The sequence below is a fragment of the Giraffa tippelskirchi genome, chromosome 5 (genome assembly GCF_054371585.1).
Source record: "Giraffa tippelskirchi isolate mGirTip1 chromosome 5, T2T-mGirTip1v1.2.pri, whole genome shotgun sequence".
Lineage (NCBI taxonomy): Eukaryota > Metazoa > Chordata > Mammalia > Artiodactyla > Giraffidae > Giraffa > Giraffa tippelskirchi.
Window position 1 is genome coordinate 23,932,695 of NC_137279.1, and position 21,762 is coordinate 23,954,456.

At 40.2% G+C, this 21,762-nt stretch overlaps 1 protein-coding gene across 15 annotated transcripts in view; it reads right to left on the bottom strand.

Annotated features, from left to right (window-relative positions):
- RABGAP1L (RAB GTPase activating protein 1 like) overlaps positions 1-21,762 on the bottom strand; it is a 652,518-nt gene that overhangs the window by 136,095 nt on the left and 494,661 nt on the right. For 2 of the 15 annotated variants that reach the window (XM_081493710.1, XM_081493722.1), the window contains exon 1: positions 70-797. The exons of 12 other annotated variants lie outside the window; for them this stretch is intronic. In XM_081493710.1, the coding sequence (XP_081349836.1) occupies positions 70-237 (168 nt within the window). In that variant the 5' untranslated portion in view covers positions 238-797. Of the gene's footprint in view, positions 1-69; positions 798-21,762 lie in introns of those variants that run through there. One more of the 15 variants, XM_081493714.1, reaches the window with a different exon arrangement.

Below are 21,762 nucleotides of genomic sequence, written 5' to 3' on the forward strand. Positions count from 1 at the left end.
GGATACAAGGAATTCTCACAGAGGGTGGCAGATTCTCTACAAATGAAGTTCAATGAAAAACAGTCTCACCGCCAGAAGCCGAGGCACAAACAGACGATGCCCCATCCCCAGAAGTTCCAGCACTCGACACGCATACTCATTCACCAGCTTACTCCTCTCGTCGTGCATGTCCTGGGACTTTTTGACAGGAGCTGTGAGCTTAGCAGCTGGGGCTGGGCAGGGCACCCCTTCTTCCATGAGCAGTAAGTAGGTATCCAGAATGAGAAAGCGGGATCTCTTATCCACAATTTTGAGAACTGCAGTGGGAGGGGAGCCAGGCTTCGGTCTCCCCGGGAGCACGCACAAGCCAGTCTGTGGTGGGAACTGCCAGCTAACGTCTCCACAAGAAAAACATTTTGGTTAAATTATCCACTGTGAGAGAGCCCCAGAGTAGACTGGAAATGAAATCAAATGCTGATCTAAATGAAAAAAAACAAAAAACGGCAAAAGCAATCGAACGCAAGAAAATGGCCAAGAGTGATGCAGGAGAGTTCACATACATGCGTAAAAATGGACAAGATGCTTAGAAGGGTCTAGCATGAAAGAGTGTGTGAGTGTGTGTGTGTGTGCGCTGTGCATATGTGTGTGTGAGACGGTGTGTGTGTGTGTGTGAGAGAGAGAGAGAGAAGAGACAGCAGCAGCGGTAGCCAGGAAGCCAGGGCAGTTGTGAAGCTGCAAGGAGAAAAGGATGAGCTCATTGCAATCCTTGGTTCGTGACAAGCAGCGCTGCTGTTGCTGCTGCTGCTGCCTCTCGCTGTGAATCAGTAATGAAGGGGTAGGGAAGGAAGGGGAGGGAAGAGAAGGAGGTAGGTGAATGAGCATGCAGACTGTGTCTCGGGGGAGAATGCTGTAATAGGAAGCCAATGGCGAGCAGTTGGGCAGATGCTCTTCCCCTCCCAGTCCACCTTCAATCAGTGTTAGGCTGACAGCTTATGCTGTTGAATCCTAAACCCACAGACAGATGAACTAGCTTCTCCCAACATGGGATGCTCACAGAAAAATCAGACAGCCTGCCGGCTAAAAGACTGACCTTTACTCACTCCTGCTTTCTAATAACGATGGATACCAGTCTGATTTTATACCACATATTTAAAGGGGAAGGCTCCAATCCTCATTAGATCACTGAAATTTCTAACAGAAGAGAGGCTTAGGGGAAGATGACAAAGTATGGACAGAAGAGCAAGGACCGAGCAGCCAAGAAACGACACACCCTCAAGTTGAAGTGTTTATGCAGTTATGACTCTTTGTAGTGCTAGGATATGTAGAAGTAACTCAGCATTCTGGGAAGGCTAGCTGCAACTAAATGGAAGATTTTTTAAAATTTATTTTTATTTTTTATTGAGGTATGGTTGATGTAAAATATTATATAAGTTTCAGGTGTACAACACAGTGAAAATGAAGATTTTTATAAATACATAATATGATAAAGCATAAAAACCTACATTATAATAAAAGCATACCTTTAAGGGACTATTAAAGTTGAGATTCTCAAAGCAGAAATAACTTTCCTAACCTAAAGAGTTTGATAAACACTCAGTTAATAGTTCTAAACATTGTTTTGCTACCTTCTGGTCTAGTCCTGCCTTGTAATAAGAGGACTGACATCCTGGTCGGAACTAGGCCCTAGGGCTTCATTCCCCGGACAAGCCAGTAGAGAGTGAGGATGAAGATGAGGAGGGAGCTACAGCACTGAGTGACCACAACACTGCCATGGACCCAGAACATGGCAAAGTTGGTGAAAAGGGCAAAGGTGGTGATATCAAATGCCCAGTGGGAAGATGCGGTACAGAAGGCCCACCAAGCCTGGCAGGTGTCCGCTGTCTGCCAATGATCTCATTGGTTCTGTTTTCAGGCTGGTTGCCCCTTAAGAATAGGCTGTTGATCAGTATCAGGTAAAGTAATTATGCTACATTATCACTTGGTAAAAAGAAAGAATGTAACTAGTGATTTCTGAAGCCCTAGAAGAGTGAGTAATCTCAGTGAGCATTTCCCCTTATGCATCCCCAACTCCCCAAGTAAATTATTTATCACTCATCAGATTCAGCAATAAATACAGTAAACTTTTGAAAGACAAATTTTTGAGTTATATAGTAGGCCAAAAATGAAACTAATGATAGAAAAGAAACTCTTCTGCATTAACCAGTTAATAATACATGATTTCTCCTATTTCTTTACACTAAGAGACTGTTTAGAAAATTCTGTAAAGTACGTTCAACAGCAAACTGAAGATAATATGGGAAATGTGAACGAGTCATCCTATGAGGCAGAGTGAGAGAGAGGTAAGGAGGGCCAGGCAGTGGTCCCAAAGCCACCGTCTAAAGAACAGCAGCCTCATGCTGGAGCGCTGGAAGCAGGTGTGTGGTGGTGCCGTCCTAATTAGAGCTCTGGGCTTGAGTGCGCTTCCTGAGCCACTCCACTGACTGTGGCCATGTGCAGGACATAAATAGATTTCCATTGTAAAATGAAAAGCATACTTGACTTAATTTATGGAACTGTAATTAAGAACACTGAGTACATAGTTACTTCAAGGGTTACAAAGGTGAAAAAAGGAAAACACTTTCCAATCTGCAGGAGCTTCATATTGGGGAGACACTCAAACACAAAGGTAAAGCAGGAAGTGGACACTGTAAGAGGAAGAGGAACACACTGCGTTATGATCTAGTCATGTCTCCATTGTCTGCAACAGATGCAGACAGAAGTGGGTTTAGACTAGTGGGATTGGCCTGGATCCAAATATAAGAGTAATGAGAATTAAACAGATCTCTAAGAGCAAAGCAAGGCATTGCTTATAAATATCATCCTTTAGTCACATTTACTAACTGAATGACCTGAGTGAGGTACTTACTCCTCTCTGGGCCTCTGTGAAAAGGTAGGAGATCACCTACTTTGTCAAGTCACTCTGAAAATTTAATAAGTTGATGTATAGAAAGGAATTATCTCCTAGTGCCTAACACAGGGTGGGTACCAAATAACCCTAGAATTTCTTTCATTCTTTCTAGAAAGTCAAGAAAAGAGGAGAGCAAGTGTAAAATGCATCATCTTCACCTGGGTTAAGGTCTAGAAAGACAAAAGGCTCTGGATGTTTTAACAGAGAGTTACCCAAATACCAATAAAAGATGCTCCTGTAAGACCAACTGCCTCTTTAGTTGAGGATTTAGATGGCAAATAATAAGTAGTGAAAGGATCCATGATCTTCTCAACTAGGACATGTAAAACTTCAAAAACTCAATTCTCTATTTCTTTTTTGTCTTCTAGACTACTTTTAAAAAGCTGAAGCCTCAACAGTTTGGCAAGTTCCTGAGATCCAACAAGAATGGATACTATCCACTCCAGTATTCTTGCCTGGAGAATTCCATGGACAGAGGAGCCTGGTGGTCTATAGTCCATGGGGTTGGGAAGAGTCGGACACGACTGAGTGACTAACACTTTCACGTTTTTTTTGTTTTTAAAGATCCAACAAAAATAAATAATATTGAGTAGTATGGTACCTTGGAACTGTAAAAACCCCACAACTCACTCTGCCATTCAAGTCTTGGTTCTGCTTAGCACTGTTCCTCATGCTTCTGGAGGTAGAAAGAAACATCAGAGGCTGCTTCTGTCTTTATGGATTATTCAAGCTACTTGAAGAAAAGGCTAAAATAAAATGTAATGAGACCAAGTATACAACTTGGATCACAGGGAAATGAGTCTCTTTATCTTATAGCTGGGACTCACACACTGAGGAATTCGAGTTCAAAATAAGAAAATACATAATTAACTAATATCATGGCTGGCATGGGTACTTCAGCTTACAAGATTATTGGAACTCAAAGAAGAAAAAAGATCCTTGTAAAATATTACAGACTTACCTAGTTTTCTAGGAATGTTTTGACTTCTTGTGATACTTTAAGCATGGCTATCTTAAAGGAGTTTTTTTGTTTTGTTTACTTTTTTAGTAGAAAAGAGAACTTTTCCCCACCAAAAGCAATTCGATGACATTCTGAATAGTCATGGCAGTATCACTATTACCTTGTTACCACTTGTTATCACTACTACTCTTGTGATCAGATTTAACAGTAATTATAATTTATTAATGCAAGAACTTCTACAGTCTCTTTGGGAGTTGGTCATTTTGCTTTGTTTCCTTATCTTTGTTGGCAGTTGGCTCAAAAGACTGCCTATTTGTATTACTGGACCTTTATATTTGTTTAAAAAGGACTACTTATGGTAAGTGAGAAATCTGAAACTTCCAGGCACTCAGTTGGATCATGTATTTTATAATAATACAGGATACAGGATTTTTTTTCCATGCGATGTTAGTGAAAATATCTGAACACAGTCAGTTTCCTTTTCTTCAAGCTAATTATCCTTGTTGATAACTGGGTCTCCTATGAGCTGGTTTCTGGACCATTCTAGACTGTTCACAGTCCTACCTCCTGCTCCAAGGAGATGATTTTGTTGGACAGTGTATCTCAATAAAGTATTACCCACACTAATATACTTGATACTCTAGAATCATGAAATAATGATTTTATGATTAACAGAATCATAAAATAATGCAACGTTTTTAGACCCTAGAAACATCAAAGTCTAACACACACGTTCGTCCTATTGATGAAAAGACTGAGGTGGCAGATAAGTGACTTGCTCAGAATCATAAAACATGCCTGATGGAGAGCCAGGAAGCCAGAGCCCCACTGCACTGCAGAGAACCTACTATTTCCTACTATTTCCTATTTTTCTGTAACTTGCTCTCTTTCAGTAATGAAGCCCATTTAAAAAAAAAAACTCTCAGAAGGAAGACTGTACTCCACCATTTTAATGGAACTGGTCTGAAGCCTGTGCCTGCCATCTGATATGAATGAACCTAAGCGACTTAAATTTGAATTGAGAGGAGGCTTCCAAAAGTCCGCCTTGATAACAGACACTTCTAAACACACACACTTGTAATAATAAAGCACATCTGCCTTCTAGTTTTGAACTGAGTAGCACTCTCTTCTTCAGTCATACAGAGAAGCTATACCCTTGGCCTCTAGGCCACAGTGTCTACATAAAAGCAGCTTTTTTGAAGCCATGTTAGCAATGTGGGCTTAAAAATAGAAGCTAACTTGGTTCATTCATTCCCTCCTCTGGACAGTTTGTATGAGGCTCATCTTTATTTTCAAGTTGAAACAGAAGGCATAAATGGTAGCAGAGGTCTGTTTTTTAAAAATTAATTATTTAATTAATTAATAGGTCAGTACAAATGTAATTGTGGTTTTGGACCATGAATTTTAAGTCATCCTCCTGCTGGTTGTGGAAGCCTTTTCCCTGCAAAGTTGTCAAGATGCTTGAGTCAGCAAGAGGTCAGGTGAGTAGGGTGGATGAGGCAAAACTTCCTAGCTCAATCCATTTATCTTTTGATAGACCAACCTTGTGTTGGTTGTGTCATGTGCATTTGGGCATTGTCATGGAGAAGAATTGGGCCCTTTCTGTTGACCAATGCCAGTTGCAGACCTTGTAGTGTTCAGCACATCTCACTGATTTGCTGAGCATACTTCTCAGATGTAATGGTTTCGCCAGGATTCAGAAAGCTGAAGTGATCAGATGGGCAGCAGACCACCAAACAGTGACCACTACCATTTTTTGGTACAAGTTTGGCTTCAGGAAGTGCTTTGGAGCTTCTTCTCGGTTCAACCACTGAGCTGGTCATCACTGGTTGTATACAACCCACTTTTTGTCACATCTCTCAGTCCCATTGAGAAATGGTTCACTGTTGTGTAGAATAAGAGAAGACCACAAAAACTATGATTTTTTTTGATTTGTGGTCAGCTCATAAGGCACCCACTTATCAAGCTTTATCACCTTTTTAATTTGCTACAAATGCTGAATGAAAGCAGAATGGTTGATGCTGAGTTCTTTGGCAACTTCTTGTGTATTAATAGTTGTTAAGAGGATTAGCTTTGATGATTGCTCTCAATTAGTCATTGTCAACTTCTGATGGCTGGCTACTACGCTCCTCATCTTCAAGGCTCTCGTCTCCTTTGCAAAACTTCTTAAAGCACCACTGCACTGTACATTGGAGAAGGCAATGGCACCCCACTCCAGTACTCTTGCCTGGAGAATCCCATGGACGGAGGAGCCTGGTAGGCTACAGTCCATGGGGTCACTAAGAGTCGGACATGACTGAGCGACTTCACTTTAACTTTTCCCTTTCATCCACTGGAGAAGGAAATGGCAACCCACTCCAGTATTCTTGCCTGGAGAATCCTAGGGACGGTGGAGCCTGGTGGGCTGCCGTCTATAGGGTCGCACAGAGTCGGACACAACTGAAGCGACTTAGCAGCACCAGCAGCAGCACTGTACATTTGTTAGTTTCTGGGCCAAATACATTGTTGATATTGCGAGTTGCCTCTGCTGCTTTATGACCCATTTTGAACTCAAATAAGAAAATCGCTCAAATTTGCTTTTTATCTAACATCATCTCCATAGTCTAAAATAAATACAAAATGCAGAGCAAGTAATAAGTCATTAGCAAAGAAACATAAAGCAACAAATGCGCATTAAAATGATGTATAACGTAACCACACTTAGTTAAGAATGTACTTCAATATCAAATGGCAAATTTCAACAATGTACAAGCCGTGATTACTTTTGCACCAACCTAATGATTTATTACTGGCTGCACTGGGTCTTCGTTTCTGGCACAGGTTTTCTCTAGTTGCAGTGAGTGGGGGCAACTCTCTAGTTGCAGTGCATGGGCTTCTCACTGCAGTGGCTTCTCTTGTTGCAGAGCACAGACTCTACGCGTGCGGGCCTCAGGAGTTGCCTCCTGTGAGCTCAGTAGTTGTGGCTCACGGACTTAGTTCCTCATGGTATGTGGGATCGTCCCAAACCAGGGATGCAATACGTGTCCACTGCATCAGCAGGCAAGTTCTTAACCACTGGATCACCAGGGAAACCCCAAAGGTCTGTTTTTTAATTTTAAATAGAGGAGATTAAAATTATGACATATTGAATCTAGACTGTTCCTTTATGCTCTCAAGCTAGACCGGCATTTTACTTTTTTTCTGTGTTTTCTCATTGTTGTTGAAAATAATGAGGTGCTATATTCATCTTGATAAGTTGTGAATTGCCTCTTCCTCCTTCTCATGGTCCATCTCCAGTTTCTATTAAATTTGCTATCTCTGGAATCTTTGCGTTACATAGAATGCTAGGTGTAGTTTAACAGCTGTCACTGTGAAAAATAATATTTTCAGTGGAGGAGTTATATGGGTCAGCTCATGTATTGGCAAGTGAATTTGTTTCCATAAAATGAATATGTCAAGATGAGGACATTCAATTTCCTTTTCTTGAACAGCTAAGTCTATGTTCTGAAATCCAGATGCTAACAGACTGTACACCTATACTAGTTCTCTCTTCCCTACTTCCCACTCATGGCTTTGAATGGATTCAGTAGAATTTCAGAAGTAGCATACTGGTGAGAGTGGAGGTGATTTTTTCCTTTACTTGCACTGAAGGTAACTGGCTTTCTCTCCACCTCCCTTGCGCGTTCAGCCCTTGTATACACTGAGTGTTGCCACAAGCTGTCTTGCAGGATGACAGTAAAAAATGAACAAGTGTGTGAGGGTCTTTCCTGCTTGGCGGGCTCCTTCCCCTACCTCACACACATATTTTGTTTCAAGCAGAGCCTAACAAAACAACTTACATGTCACAAATTCTTGATAAATATTTAAGTGACTGAAAGTATATATAATATAGTTACCATTTATTTAGAGCCTATTACAGCCATGAATTGGGCTTCACAGGTAGTGCTAGTGGCAAAGAACCCGCCTGTCAATACAGGAGACATAAGAGATGCGGGTTCGATCCTTGGGTTGGGAAGATCCCCTGAGGAGGCCATGGCAACTCACTCCAGTATTCTTGCTTGCAGAATCCCATGGACTGGCAGGCTACAATCCCTAGGGTTGCACAGAGTTGGACACGACTAAAGTGACTTAGCACACATGCAACAGCCGTGAATTATGCCAAGGCCTTACAGTATGTATTACTGCAATTAATCTTAACAACCAATTACACTCATTTTGGGCTTCCCTGGTGGCTCTGACAGTAAAGAATCCACCTGCAATGTGGGAGACCTGGGTTTGATCCCTGAGTTGGGAAGATCCCCTGGAGGAGGGCATGGCAACCCTCTCCAGTATTCTTGCTTGAGAGAATCCCCATGGACAGAGGAGCCTGGCAGACTACAGTCCTTGGGGCTCACAATGAGTCAGACACAACTGAGCAACTAAGCACACACACGCCCATTTTACAAAGGAGGCATCTGAGCTTAAAAAAGAAGTAAAGTGACTTGCTCAAGATGGTGTAGCTACTAAATGGCACCTGCAACTATAATTTACACATCTGATATATAAGTATTTTAAGTCTAGTTTGAGTTATTTGAAACAAAGAAGGAGGTGGAGGCTAGATCCTAGAGGCTAGTCAAGTTAGTCCAGTGGAAACCACAGGATTTTCATAGTCATAGTCACATAGGGTGACCAATGTGTCATTTTAAAACTTTTACTTATTTATTTTAATTGGAGGTTAATTACTGACTAACATGTCTTGGTTCTAAAAGAAATGACAAAAACAAAAACTTATGTACACTGTACCCTGGTGATCTTACCCATACCTTTTTTTTTTTGACTACTGGACAACCCAATCCTGAGTTCAGCCCTCTCTCCAGAGCTCCCAGTCTATATATCTCTTCTTCCTGGACAAATGCAGCCTCACATGCAAATTAGTCCTGGCATGTCCAAAGTCACCATTTCTTCCCCAATGCAGGTCCTCCTCTTACATTTCTCATCCTAGTGAACAGTATCCTCATCTACCCAATCACCCCAGCAGACTCCTGAGGGTCATCCTAGAGTCCTCTTTTTACCTCCACTTCTCCCACTCAACCCATCATTCAAGTCTGGTTGATTTAATCTCCTCATCATCTCTCAAAACTATCCTCTCTTCTTCATTCCCAACTCTTCTGATTTGAGTTCAGCCTTAGTATGACATGCTGGGACTTCTACAATCTGTGATACTCAAGTTACTTGAAGTCCCCCTCCCCCTACACACCAGGTAACCGCATACCTTAATATCTTTGTTCTTTCTCTCTCCTTTTCTTGAGCTATGCTTCCCCTCTAGTTTCACTTACCTTTTCCTAATTTGTTAAAAGTCAACTCTTGTATCACCTCCGGCAGGAACCCTCCCTCGATCCTAGGGTTGGGGTGCATGGCCTTTCTGCTTGGTCTCTTTCCACCTTTGCTATCTCTCTCATAACACTTGTAGTCTCATATTTTAATGAGCTGCTACCTTAAGTATCAAAATCAACCCTTAGGGTCCTTCTTCCCTACTGAGACACTTGGAGATAGGTATCGTGTATTAGCCTTCTTTTTGTCCTAAAAACTTAATAGAGGCAATTATTTGAGACACAGTGGCTATTCTCTAACTATTTGTTGAAATGGTTCAGCATTCGAAATGGATAAAATAATATTATTCATGGGAGGGATAGATAAGCATTTCTCTGGATAGAGATATTGATGCTTTAATATTTCTGAGCCTTTTAATTTCTTTTGGCTGTACCAAATAGCATGTGGGTCTTAGTTCCTTGACCAAGGATTGAACCCACGCCCACTGCATCTGAAGAGCAGAGTCTTAACCACTGGACCACCTCAGGAAGTTTATCTGAGCCTTATAAAGGGTTATTCCCTCTTTCTAGAATGTTTTCCTCCATTATTTTTTCTTTAAAAATTGTAACAATCCTGCAAACTGCTGTCACAGAGAAAATAAAAGCTGAGATATCAGAGAGACCTGGCTTTAAAACCACAATTTCAAGTCCAATTAGTTGCATGACTTTAGGAAAATTAACCTCTTTGAGTCCCACTTCCCATTAAGAAAATGGGGTTTAAAATAGTAATACTATGAAGTTGCTAATGTTTGTTTTTAACATCTGTGACACTTCTAGCTTGGTAAACTGGGATGCTGGTAAAAACATTAATCAATAGGGAAAGTGCTGGGGACAGGAAAGTATGGAGGATGAAATCGGTTAGTAAGGAATATGTGGCAATAAGTTGAAGATGTTCCATAGGCTATGGGAAATAGAATGTGGAGCCAAGGGATGGGTTTAGGAATCACTGGTAGTCATATTCAAGATGAAACAAGGGAATAAATGTAGTAAGTTAAGGAAATATGGACGTTATGAAGACAATCTGCCTGCAATGCAGGAGACCCAGGTTCAATCCCTGGGTTGGGAAGATCCCCTGGAGAAGGGAATGGCTACCCACTCCAGTATTCTGGCCTGGAGAATCCCATGGACAGAGGAGCCTAGTGGGCTATAGTCCACAGAGTTGCAAAGAGTGAGACACAACTGAGCAACTAACACATATGGAAATTATGAAGAACTGTTCTCACAGTATACTTGGATAGTCTTCTTAATCATCCCAGATGTAATTTAATAACTAGTTGTATAATTATCCTGTCAGGGAAATGATAAGCCTACCAGACAGAAAAGTTCCATAACTGCATTAGTTTCACTCACCAGTATGTTCCAGCACTTTGTACAGTAACTGCTTATAGATGGAGTTCAGGGAACACTTACTGAGTTGATGAATGATTGAGTCTCACATCATACTCATCAATGGATATTCTAATCATTTGCTTTTGAAATCTGGTGACCAAAATAAATAGTAATGTGAGACTATAAGCTCCTAATGAAAATGTCCTAAGGTGAGAGTAAAAACAAAAACCTTGTAAGTTCCTACTGTGGGCCAGACCTTGTATCATCTGCTTCCATGCATGACCTCACTTCATTCCCGTAATATGTTGTAGTAACATCACTGCTAAAACAAAGGATTTGCTTGTGGTTTGAAAAATCAGTTTGCCCCATCTCTGTAACATCCTTGATTTCTCACTTCCCTTCTGCCTTCTAAACCCAATTTATCTGTAAGTCCTGTCAGCCCTATCCACAAAACTATCTGAAATCTGTCCTCTTTTTCCATCTTAATTGTCACTACCTCGATCTAAGGCACCATCATTTCCTGACTGGGCTTGAAATAACATCTTAATTAGTCTCTGTGTTTCTGTTCTTGCCTCTTTTCAATCTATATTCCACACGCTAGAATTCCTCAATCAAATTGATGTCTTAAAACCATAAATCACATCAAATTTCTTCCTGATTAAAACTTACACTGGCTTCCCATGTTACTCAAATGCCAATGTATTTCTGTTCTTTATAGGTCTCTACTGATTCAGCCCCTGCCTAAATCTCTGACCACAACTCCGTCCTCTTTACATCTTGCTCACTCACTCACTAGGCTCCAGTCACACTAGCCTTCTTTCTGTTCTGAACATATAAAGCTTTTCCTGCCTCAGGGCCTTTGCACTTGCTGTTGCCTCCAATTTTCATATGGTTGGTTCCACGGCAACATTCAACTCAAACGTTATTTTGCTCCTAGAGGACTTTTCTTACCAGATTATCTAGTGGTGGGTAGTAGTAACACTTAGATTCCTCTGTATTATTTCTTTCATGACATTTATTACTATTTGAAATTGTTTATTCCTTTATTATGTATTATCTTTCTCTGCAACTAGAAAGTACCATGGCAAAGCTCACAGGTGAGAAGAGAGAGAGCTTTTAAATTATCTTGATTGACAAGCTATTAGAAAAATATAACCATAAAATAAGGTTCTTCTCTCAGCTTCTTTCATTCATTCACTCATTTTTACTTTAGAAGATTATTATTTTACAGGGCCTTTTGAATCTCTCTTTTCTTTAGCAACCAATAGTCAACTAAAGTGATGCTTTGACATTTATAGATTTCATGTTTATTGCTTCAGCTCTCTGAGAGACCCCATGAGGCCACAACATAGCACCTTATGAGTTTGTTAAGGAATGAATTTAGTTACCCCCATGTAGCAGATGGTGAGTAACCTTAGCTTATAGTCTCATTCTTCTCAGTTATTATATGTTCTCATGGCAAGACAGTTACTTTATCTCAATTTTATTAATAAACTGAATAAAAAACCATAGAGGTATTAAAAAAAATAGGAAATTTAAGAGCATCTTTAATGTATCCTTTATGAATGCCAAGTTGTTTTTTTTCCCCAAACCTATGTCTATACACATTAAAGAAAGAGATGATACTCCAACTAAATTGGTCTACCTGGTTAACTACAGCAATATCATGATTAATAACAAATGTTATGCCTCCAAAAAGCTTATTATTAATCTATAACCATCATAAAGACTGGCCACAGAAAAATGTAGAAACTATTTTAGACATGCAAGTAGCTGAGTCACTGTGGTTTTTGGTAAAGGAGAGATTTCTATATTTAAAAACAAAGCTATCATAATGGTTTTTAAAGTGTCCTGCAAGCTGTGGATAATATATGCTATATAACTGGTGACTACTTTAGGAAAGAGAAGGAAATTGAACACAAAACAATCAGAAGTAGCCCTTAAGCCCAGTGGGGATAGAAAGGAATAAATGAACCCAAGGGCAAGGGATGAAAGAGGAAATATTCCATTCTCTGTGTGTATATCATGGTCTCAGAGTAGTGCTAGGTGCTAGACAGATGACAAAACTAGCACATAATGTGTTCTCTACCCTCAATGGCATCATAGACTTTATGGCAGAGGTCTTAGCTCATGAGTGGGACAATTAGGAGGTCAACACGACAGTGTGTGGTAACACGCCCAGTGGGTACAGTTGAGTCTAGATTATGATGAAAATGAAATGCTAGAGAATGTGCTTATAGTGGACAACAGATAGGTGAAGATACAGTGAAGACAATTTTTAGAACAACTAATCTGGTAGCCGAGGGCAAGGGAGTTTAAGAGAGGAAGACATCAAAGGCAGACAAGTTATACAGCTCTTGCAGAATACCAAATGTGAGAAAATGAGAGCCTGGACCGGTGTGGTTGTCATGGAAACAGAGCCATGCTTGAATCTGAGAAGCATCATGAAGGAAAAACAGCTCTTCGTTATCTTTGTGTAACTTTCCAAATACATGTAGCTTATTATGTCCTCCTTTATATAACTCACTGATACAAAACTGTCAGAGACAATATTCTGTACCAAGTCAGGGGAAAAGGCACACTAAGGAGAAAACACCCATGATATATGAACACTGCGTCTCTCTTAAAAGTTGCTGACTTTGAGGTACAAAGTTGGTTAAAAGATCAACTGGTTTGGTCACTTTCTCTGAATGTCTAATTATTAATGGAGCTCAAACCACAATATATTAAGCTGAACTAAGCAGAAACTGATCCAGTAGCACTATTCAATTGTCTAGGGACACCCTGGTTATCACCAAATGAGCAGTAAGTGAGAATGTAAGGTCTAGTAAGTAAGCTGCCTTCTCTACAAAAACAACAAACACTTCATATGCAGCTCCTTTCCTTCACATTGAAGAACAAACATGGCAGGGAAGTTTCTGAAGGAATGATAAAGAGAGAGAGAAAAAGGAGAGACGAGCGCTGTCCTAGCATCGGGCCTAGTCTCCCTGAGGGCATCTGGAAAACTGCTCAGTTTGCCACTTCCTTCCCATCTCCGTCGTTCCAGCCTTGGTTCAAGAAGCCTTCATTATTTCTCCCCTTAACAGTCTTCTAATTGGTCTCCATATTTATTACCAATCTCTTCACATTTCAGTCTCTCTCACTGCCTCCAAAATTATCTTCCAAAATATCCTATCCAACTCTATAGCTGTTTAAGCGTACCATCTGGCCCACAGGTTCAAAGGTTAGCACACAACCCTAACCATAAGACATCTTTCAGACAATCTAGGCCTATTCTACCGTTCCAGTTACATCTGTTACCTTAACACCTCATGTTCAACAATCTCATGAAGGTTCTTCTCAAATGTATTATATATCATGATGTTTCTGTTCCTTACCCACGCAGTTCTCTTTACCTAAAATATCACTCCTTGTCTTCTCTTGCTAATCTCTCCAGACTCAAATGTCACTTTCCCTTTCAAGTTATCTTTGTCATTACCTCCCTCCTCCACCTTGGCATCCTGTCCCATTTGTTCAGGACCATATTTGTACACTTGTCTGTCTCCTCTGCTTCCCCTGGAGACTGACTACAACATACTCAGAACCGTGTCTTCACTACCCAACAACTCCTAGTCACTCACTGTGGTCACAGACCATTTAAGTAAATGTTGAAGAAATGAATGAATGACTAAATCTCAAATGAAGAAGTGAGCTATGAATATGTTAAAATATGAGCTTAATTTTTAAAGACGTGTTAAACTAGAGGATGGTAAGTATGTATCTCTTTTACTGAACCTCTGTATTTGCAAGACATTGCTGCGTACTAAGCTGCTTCAGTCGTGTCCAACTCTGTGACAACATGGACTGCAGCCCTCCAGGCTCCTCTGTCCATGGGATTCTCCAGGCAAGAATACTCAAGTGGGTTGCCATTTCCTTCTCCATTGTAAGACATTAAAATTTGTCAAAATGAAAGCAGATGCAATCTTTAAGGATTTCTAAAAGAAGAGAGGAAAATACATGATAAAACAGTGTAAATACCATAAGAAAATAAATAAAACTCAGTATTACTTAGCACTATGCTCATGTTTATTTGGTAGTTTCTTCAGAAACAAGCTTAATTAGGGGAGGGTGGGGGCTCAGTCATCAGACTGACTAGTGCCCTGGACAAATCTACATAGTTTGCAGGATGGACACAAACGGAAGTCCAGAAGTTATGTTTTTGTTTGAATTTTATGTGCAAAATATATTGGGAAAGGGCATGTTAAATAAAACAATTGAAATAAATTGATAGGTAGCTTCTTCCAAGGTTCATCCTTTAAAACGGAGTTGGTTCACCCAGTTAAATGTTTGGAGAATATGCAGAAGCCTAGTAGGAGATCAATACCCACTCTGCTCCCCACTCCTCTATCCTCTCCTCCCACCTCTCCTCCATCTCTGGGCTGCCTTCCTTTACACGTATTTCGAATGGCATCCTAGCAGGTCTGTCTATTCTTGGCTTTGTACCCAGGTTCCTAAAACTCACTTTAGGCCAGCCTTACCTGATGGCCCAAGCTTGTTTCAGTTACTTCCTTCAGTTCATCTGCTCAACCCTCTACCTTTCTAGTGTAATACCACCATCTCTGGGTAGATGACACCCCTGTTCCCAGTCCCACACCTGCTGGGGTCAGCCTCTGCCACTTCCTACCACAACTTACCACAAGAGGACAAATCTCAAATTGGTGATGTCGAGGTGATGTCAAAGAAAGAAAAGAAACCTGAGATAAGGTAAATACAATAAATGGACCAAGAGCACTAAAGTGAAAGAACAGAATAAAAGTAGTCAAAATCTATAGTTGCTCAAATAAAAGAGAAAAATACCAAAGATGCAAAAATATGCACTCTTCTCTCAATTATCAACAGAGAATGATGGCACTAATATCAAACTGAGGATTAACATACATTTGAATGTGAATTGCAATTCTACTTGAATAGCTCACTTATTAGGAAAAACCTTAGTTTAATGATTGATGTCATTTAGTGAAGAGCTAACTCAGAAAGCACTAGGAAAGTATTTAGATTTCTTATCTGATATTCCCAAATGCCCCACTCCCATCTAGCATGCCCACAAAAAGTGTAATCCTGCCCATGATGCAAAGTGCCACCTACACAGAAATGTGGAGCTGACCCAGGGGACAGTAACAAATGAACAAGCTCATTTCAAAGAGCTCCCCTCCAGTTCTTTAAAAGGCAGTTAAGTGAAGCAGGTATTTAAAAGCACTTACAACTTTAGTTGGCAAATGCCAACTAAAAATTGTTGCCTGCCATCTGGTTCTATAAGAACGAAGTCACTAGCCACTGCAGTCACTGACCTTCAACACACCCTAAAAGGAGTTCAGGGTAGAGATGGGGAATGTAGCACTCTGTGCTCTGGGGAAAACTGACAGAACAGGCCTTCAGATGGTTAGATTATTTTCAGGAGAAGATTTTATGAGACCAATTTCTTGCATCCTCTCATATCTAGAAAAGCACTAAAATCATTAACAGACACATCTGCTCCTTGTGACTAGCAGTAACCTTCCTATGACTAGCAGTAACCTTCTGCCAAAACTATACTTGACTTCATGTACCCCCCTCTTCATCAAAATCACATATGTACTGACCTCCTCCCTCACCTCTTCGGAGCAGTCTCTCAGAGCTATCTGAGAGATTGTATCCCAGGCTACAGCTCTCATTTTGCCCCAAATAGAGCTTAATTCATAACCCTTATATTGTGCTTCCCCCCGACCCCCACCCCCACCAGTGGACATAAGTAGGCTATAATGCAACAGTATTTCTCGAATTATCTCTATTTAGGATTGTAATGTAAAAATGGAGGAAGGTAAATGATAACAGAGGTCAGATGTGAGCCTGACCTACAAAACATGTAGATTTACAAAGACTAAAATGCTATGCTTAGACAGAAAGCAGACAAGTCCAAGGTGCATGAGGCTAACCTGAGTCTACTTCTGTTTAGCCAGAGTAGAGATAGGTGATGAGAAAAGGTTTTTAGGAATAGACTAAGGTATCTGAACTACATTTTCAATCTTTAGGAGTCAGTGAAGTCCTATTAAACATAGGAAAAAAGGATGGAAACAGCGTCTGTACTTGACACTAGTAATGTTAATTGAGAGAAATTTTAATCAGTGCGTAATTATTTAAATTAAAAATACTTAATTTGGGAAACATTAGACTTTTGTATTCAAAAGAAAGGAGTTTTCAGCATATATAGTCTATGTGAAAACAGCTGTATTTACCAGATAAACAATCAACAAATATTAAACAAAATAAGCAAGGGTTAGTGTGGTTTCCTTCTCTCCAATGTGACACTTGAAAACAAAGCATAGCTCTTTAGGGGAAAAACAAAACTACTTCAAATATTGCTTTCGATGAGGTGCAATCTACTTAAATACAACAACTGCAAAAAGGATGAGGTGAATCCTGTGGCCCTTTGCTACTCTGTGCATCAATCCTGGAATGAGGATGCTTGCTGAACATGAAGAAACTCAGGTGACGCTCTGGGGTAAAAAGTAAGCTTCAGACTATCTCTAAGAAACAAACAATCTAACTGGAAAATGCAGAACAACTACATATGAAATAGCTAGATAAAACAAAAGAGTGAATGATTCATTTTATAATTGCAGTAGATGCTCATTTCAGGCAGAAAGAGTCAGGAATCATTCTTTAAAGGGGGTAGGACTTAAGCTAGAACATAGGGGCTAGGAAGGCTCTGCATAAACAGAGCAAAAGGGACATGATATGTGAAATAAAGAAGGTTTCAAGATACAATGCTAGAGTTTAGCTCAAAGACTTTCAATGATAGAATGAAAAGATGAATACAGCATAACAATCAGGGACATGATGACAGATGTGCAGGTCATTATCTATGTAAATGGCGCCCCATGAAGTTGCGTGTACATAGTTGCCTTACCCACACATGAATGATGATCAAGATAGGGGGTGAGAGGGAGGTTTAAGAGAGAAGGGACATATGTATACCTATGAATGACTCATGTTGATGTATGGCAGAAACCAACACAATATTGTAAAGCAATTATCCTCCAATCAAAAATAAACTTCAAACAATAATGATGAAGATAATAATGAAAAAGAAATGTCAAGGGACTCTGAAAACATTATACAAGGTGGCTAAAGACATAAAACTGGAACTTGAGCTAGGACAAAATTTAGGAATTATCTTCTTTGGAAATTGAATTTATGCAATTCAAAAATTCAGAAGGCCCACAGACAAATCTATTGCTAAAAGCTGAGGAAAAAGAGGAACCCACCAAAGGAGTGAGCAGAGAAGTAAGGGTCCTGAAGAGTAGAAAACTGGGGAAGAATCAATGGTACCATCTCTGCAGAATGCCTTTTTTCTCCCGATCAATCTAACCAGAGAGTTATGACTAAGTGGGAAGTAAACAACGAAATCTTCCGATCATATATTCAACCAGCTGCTTTTCTGAGCAGCCTCTCCATCTTAAGACACAAGATTGCATGCATGTGTGCTCAGTTGTGTCCGACTCTCTGCAACCCCATGGACTATAGCCTGCCAGGCTCCTCTGTCCATGGAATTTTCCAGGTAAAAATACCAGAGTGGGTTGGCATTCCCTCCTCAGGGGATCTTACTCATCCAGGGATCGAACTTGCATCTCCTGTGTTTCCTGCACTGGCAGGCAGTTTCTTTACCACTAAGCCACCAGGAAAGCTCATGTTGGAATCGAGTACCCATGTGTCCATGCTTCAATTTCTACAGTTATTAAAAACTTCAAGTTTCACAATTAAATGTATTATGTAAAGAGTACTCCTTAATAGATATAGGGCTATTCAGGTGATCACTTTCTTCTTCACTGAGCTTTGGCAGTTTGTATTTTTTGAGGAATTTGTCCATTTCATCAAGCTGTCAAATTTATAGTCATAAAGTCATTCATAATCTTTTGCTATCCTTTTTAATGTTTGTAAAATCTGCAGTGACATCATCTTTCTCATTTCTGTTGTTGGTAATTTTGTCTTCTCTAGTTTTTGCCCCTGGTCAGTCTGCTGAGAAGTCTTGATCAGGTGCATAAACATTTTATCATCTTGACATGTGTTCTCTGTTTGATCTACTCTTTTCCCCCTTTCTTTTCCTGCTTATTTATTTATTTTGTCTGCACTGGGTCTTCGTTGCAGCATGTGGACTATAGAGTGCAAGGGCTCAGTAGTTACGGTGTCCGGACTTGGTTGCCTCAGAGCACGTGGGATCTTAGTTCCCCGACTAGGGATCAAACCTGTGTCCCTTGCACTAGAAGGCAGATTCTTAACCACTGGACCACCAGGGAAGTCCTTTCTGTTTCTTTTAGATTAAATTTTTTTGGTTCTATTTTATTTCTTTTGTTGGCTTACTAGCTGTAATTCTTTGCTTTGTTATTTTAGTAGGGTTTCCCTTGTGGCTCAGCTGGTAAACAATCTGCCCGCAATGCGGGAGACATGGGTTTGATCCCTGGGTTGGGAAGATCCTCTGCAGAAGGGAACCGTTACCCACTCCAGTGGGTAATTCTGGCCTGGAGAATTCCATGGACTATCCAATGGGGTCACAAAGAGTCGGACACAACTGAGCAACTTTCACTTCACTTCACTTACGGTTCCTTTAACTTATGATATTATACACTTCACATAGAGTATACATGCTGTACAATGGTCATACTACCATTTCTTCCCTCCTGGCTTTTATTCTATTCCAGGTATCCCATGCTTTCTGAAAGTTCACTTACAGCACTTCACTTTTATGAAAGACTCACATTAGCATCTGTTTTCACTAACTAAAGAAATCCAAAGAGGACTTTCATTTTTACAAAAAAAAAAAAAAAAAAAAGACAAAAAGCAAAACCCACATTAAGCATTTGTTTTGCAGCAAGCTGAGCAGTTATGCAGGCAACACACACCCCAAGGAGGGAGAGTGGCACCGCCAAAGCTCCTTATCTGGAAACTGGACTCAGCATCAAGTCACCATAGCTCTGAACTGTGTCTGTGAGCATCTGCTTCATCTCAATTACCCCACAATACAGAGTTATTCCTTTTGTTTAAACAGTGAATTATATTTTAGAGATAATTAATCAGGAAAAGGTTTTATATATTCACTCCTCAGCCAAAGGACTTCCTTTAACATTTTCAGCAATTCATATTTGCTAGTGATGAATTCATTCAGGTTTTGTGTATCTGTAAAAGTATTTTGCCTCAGTTTTTAAAACTAAGTTTCCCTTTCTTGTTTATACTTTAAAGATGTTGTTCCACCGTCTCACTGCTAGCACTGTTTCTAAAGAGAAATCTGCTAAATATGGATCTTTGTTCTTTTGTAGATATTATGTCTTTTTTCTTTGGCAATTTAAAGATTTTCTCTTTATCACTGGTTTTGAGCAATTTGATTATGACATGCCTTGGTGGAGTTTTCTTCACGTTCCTTTTGCTTGGAATTTAACTGAACTTGAATCCGTGGATTTTATAGTTTCCATCAAATTTGGAAAAACATCAGGCATCATTTTTTCAAATGTTTTTCTGCCCCTTCTCCCTTGTTTCTTCTTCAGGGACCCCAATTACACACCCAGGAGGCGTTTGCAGTGTCTAACAATTCATTATTCCTTTCTTTTTAAAAATCCCATCTTCACTTTAAATTTTGCATAGTTTCAACTGCTATGTCTTTAAGTTCATTTATCTTTTCTTCTGTTATATCACATCTACCATTAATTTCGTTTAATATTTCTTAGTTCTGTTAAACATAGTAATTTTTATCTCTTGAAATTCAATTTGGGTCTATTTTTTAATATCTTCAATTTCTTTGCTTAACTTTTTGAACATATGAAATAAAGTCAGAATTACCATGTTAATGTCACTGCTAATTATAACACCTGGGTGCATTTTGATCAGCTGGTTTTTCTCTTCACTATGGATCAAATTCTGCTTTGGCCATATACATAAAGGTGATTCTAAGAGGTTATAAAGCAACATTTCACAACCATGGGTGATTTTGCCCCCAGGAGACATCTGGTACTGTCTGGTGACATTTTGTCGTCACTGGTGAAATGCCACCTGTCACTCTACAGAAAGTGGATGGAAAGTGGTCTATACGCTGAACTGACCGAGGACAGCGATCTGACGCCTCAGAGTTGGAAACTCTAGCCTGTCCCCTCAATAGAAGGATACACAGGCTCTATATTTTTTCATAAGTATCTCTCATTAAGACTTCTCAGCCAAAATATGGAGACAGTCAACAGGCAAAGATCAAATGAAGGATGTTGCCTTCCCACCCAAACTTGTGGTTTTAGAGCTGGCCTCCCTGAAACTATTAACAAAATGGGGGAAGATGAGGATGGGCCACTAAAAACAAACATACTACAAGAAGACTTAAGAATTATATTTCAAAGAAAGATTTGGGTTTTTATGAGTTTACTCATAATGAACTGACTGGAAGCAAAAACCCCAAAGCCTACAAAAATACTGAGGAGATTAATTTCCAAAAGGCTGGCCTAAATAAAACCAGCTTAATTATTTGATCACTAAAACAACTCTCAGGCTTCCAAATCTCCACAAGGAGGAGGACACCTCTGCAAACTACAATCCCCAAGGAGGGTGTACTCTCGAACACTAACTTAGACGTCATCACAGAAGACAGTGGATAACGGCATGGCTGTTGGAGATGAGAACCCGAGGGCAGCCAGATGGGCTAACCAGGAAGGCTTCTCTAACCGCTGGAGGAGGGAACCTTGGATACTTCTGTGGACCACTGATTAGAGTGTGTTTCCTATTCTTCCCTTTTCAAAATGCGAGATTTTATTGCACTTAGACTTTTCCCTATCACGTCTGCACACTGGATGTGAGATGAAAAGATACCTTGTCACTGGACTGTGAGGAACCATCCTAGACCTGACAGACAGGACTGTACATCACCCAGGGACCCTTGACTCTGAGCAGATAAAGTAACTGAATGGGGGCCTTTGAATGTCTCGCTTGGGAGGGAGGGAGTGTCCATGTGTGGGAATAAGGTGATCACACACATTGAACGGCCATGCATGCATGCATGCTAAGTCGCTTCAGTCGTGTCCAACTCTGTGCAACCCCATGGACAGCAGCCCACCAGGCTCCTCTGTCCCTGGGATTCTTCAGGCAAGAATACTGGAGTGGGTTGCCATTTCCTTCTCCAATGCATGCATGCGTGCTAAGTCGCTTCAGTCGTGTCCAACTCTGTGCGACCC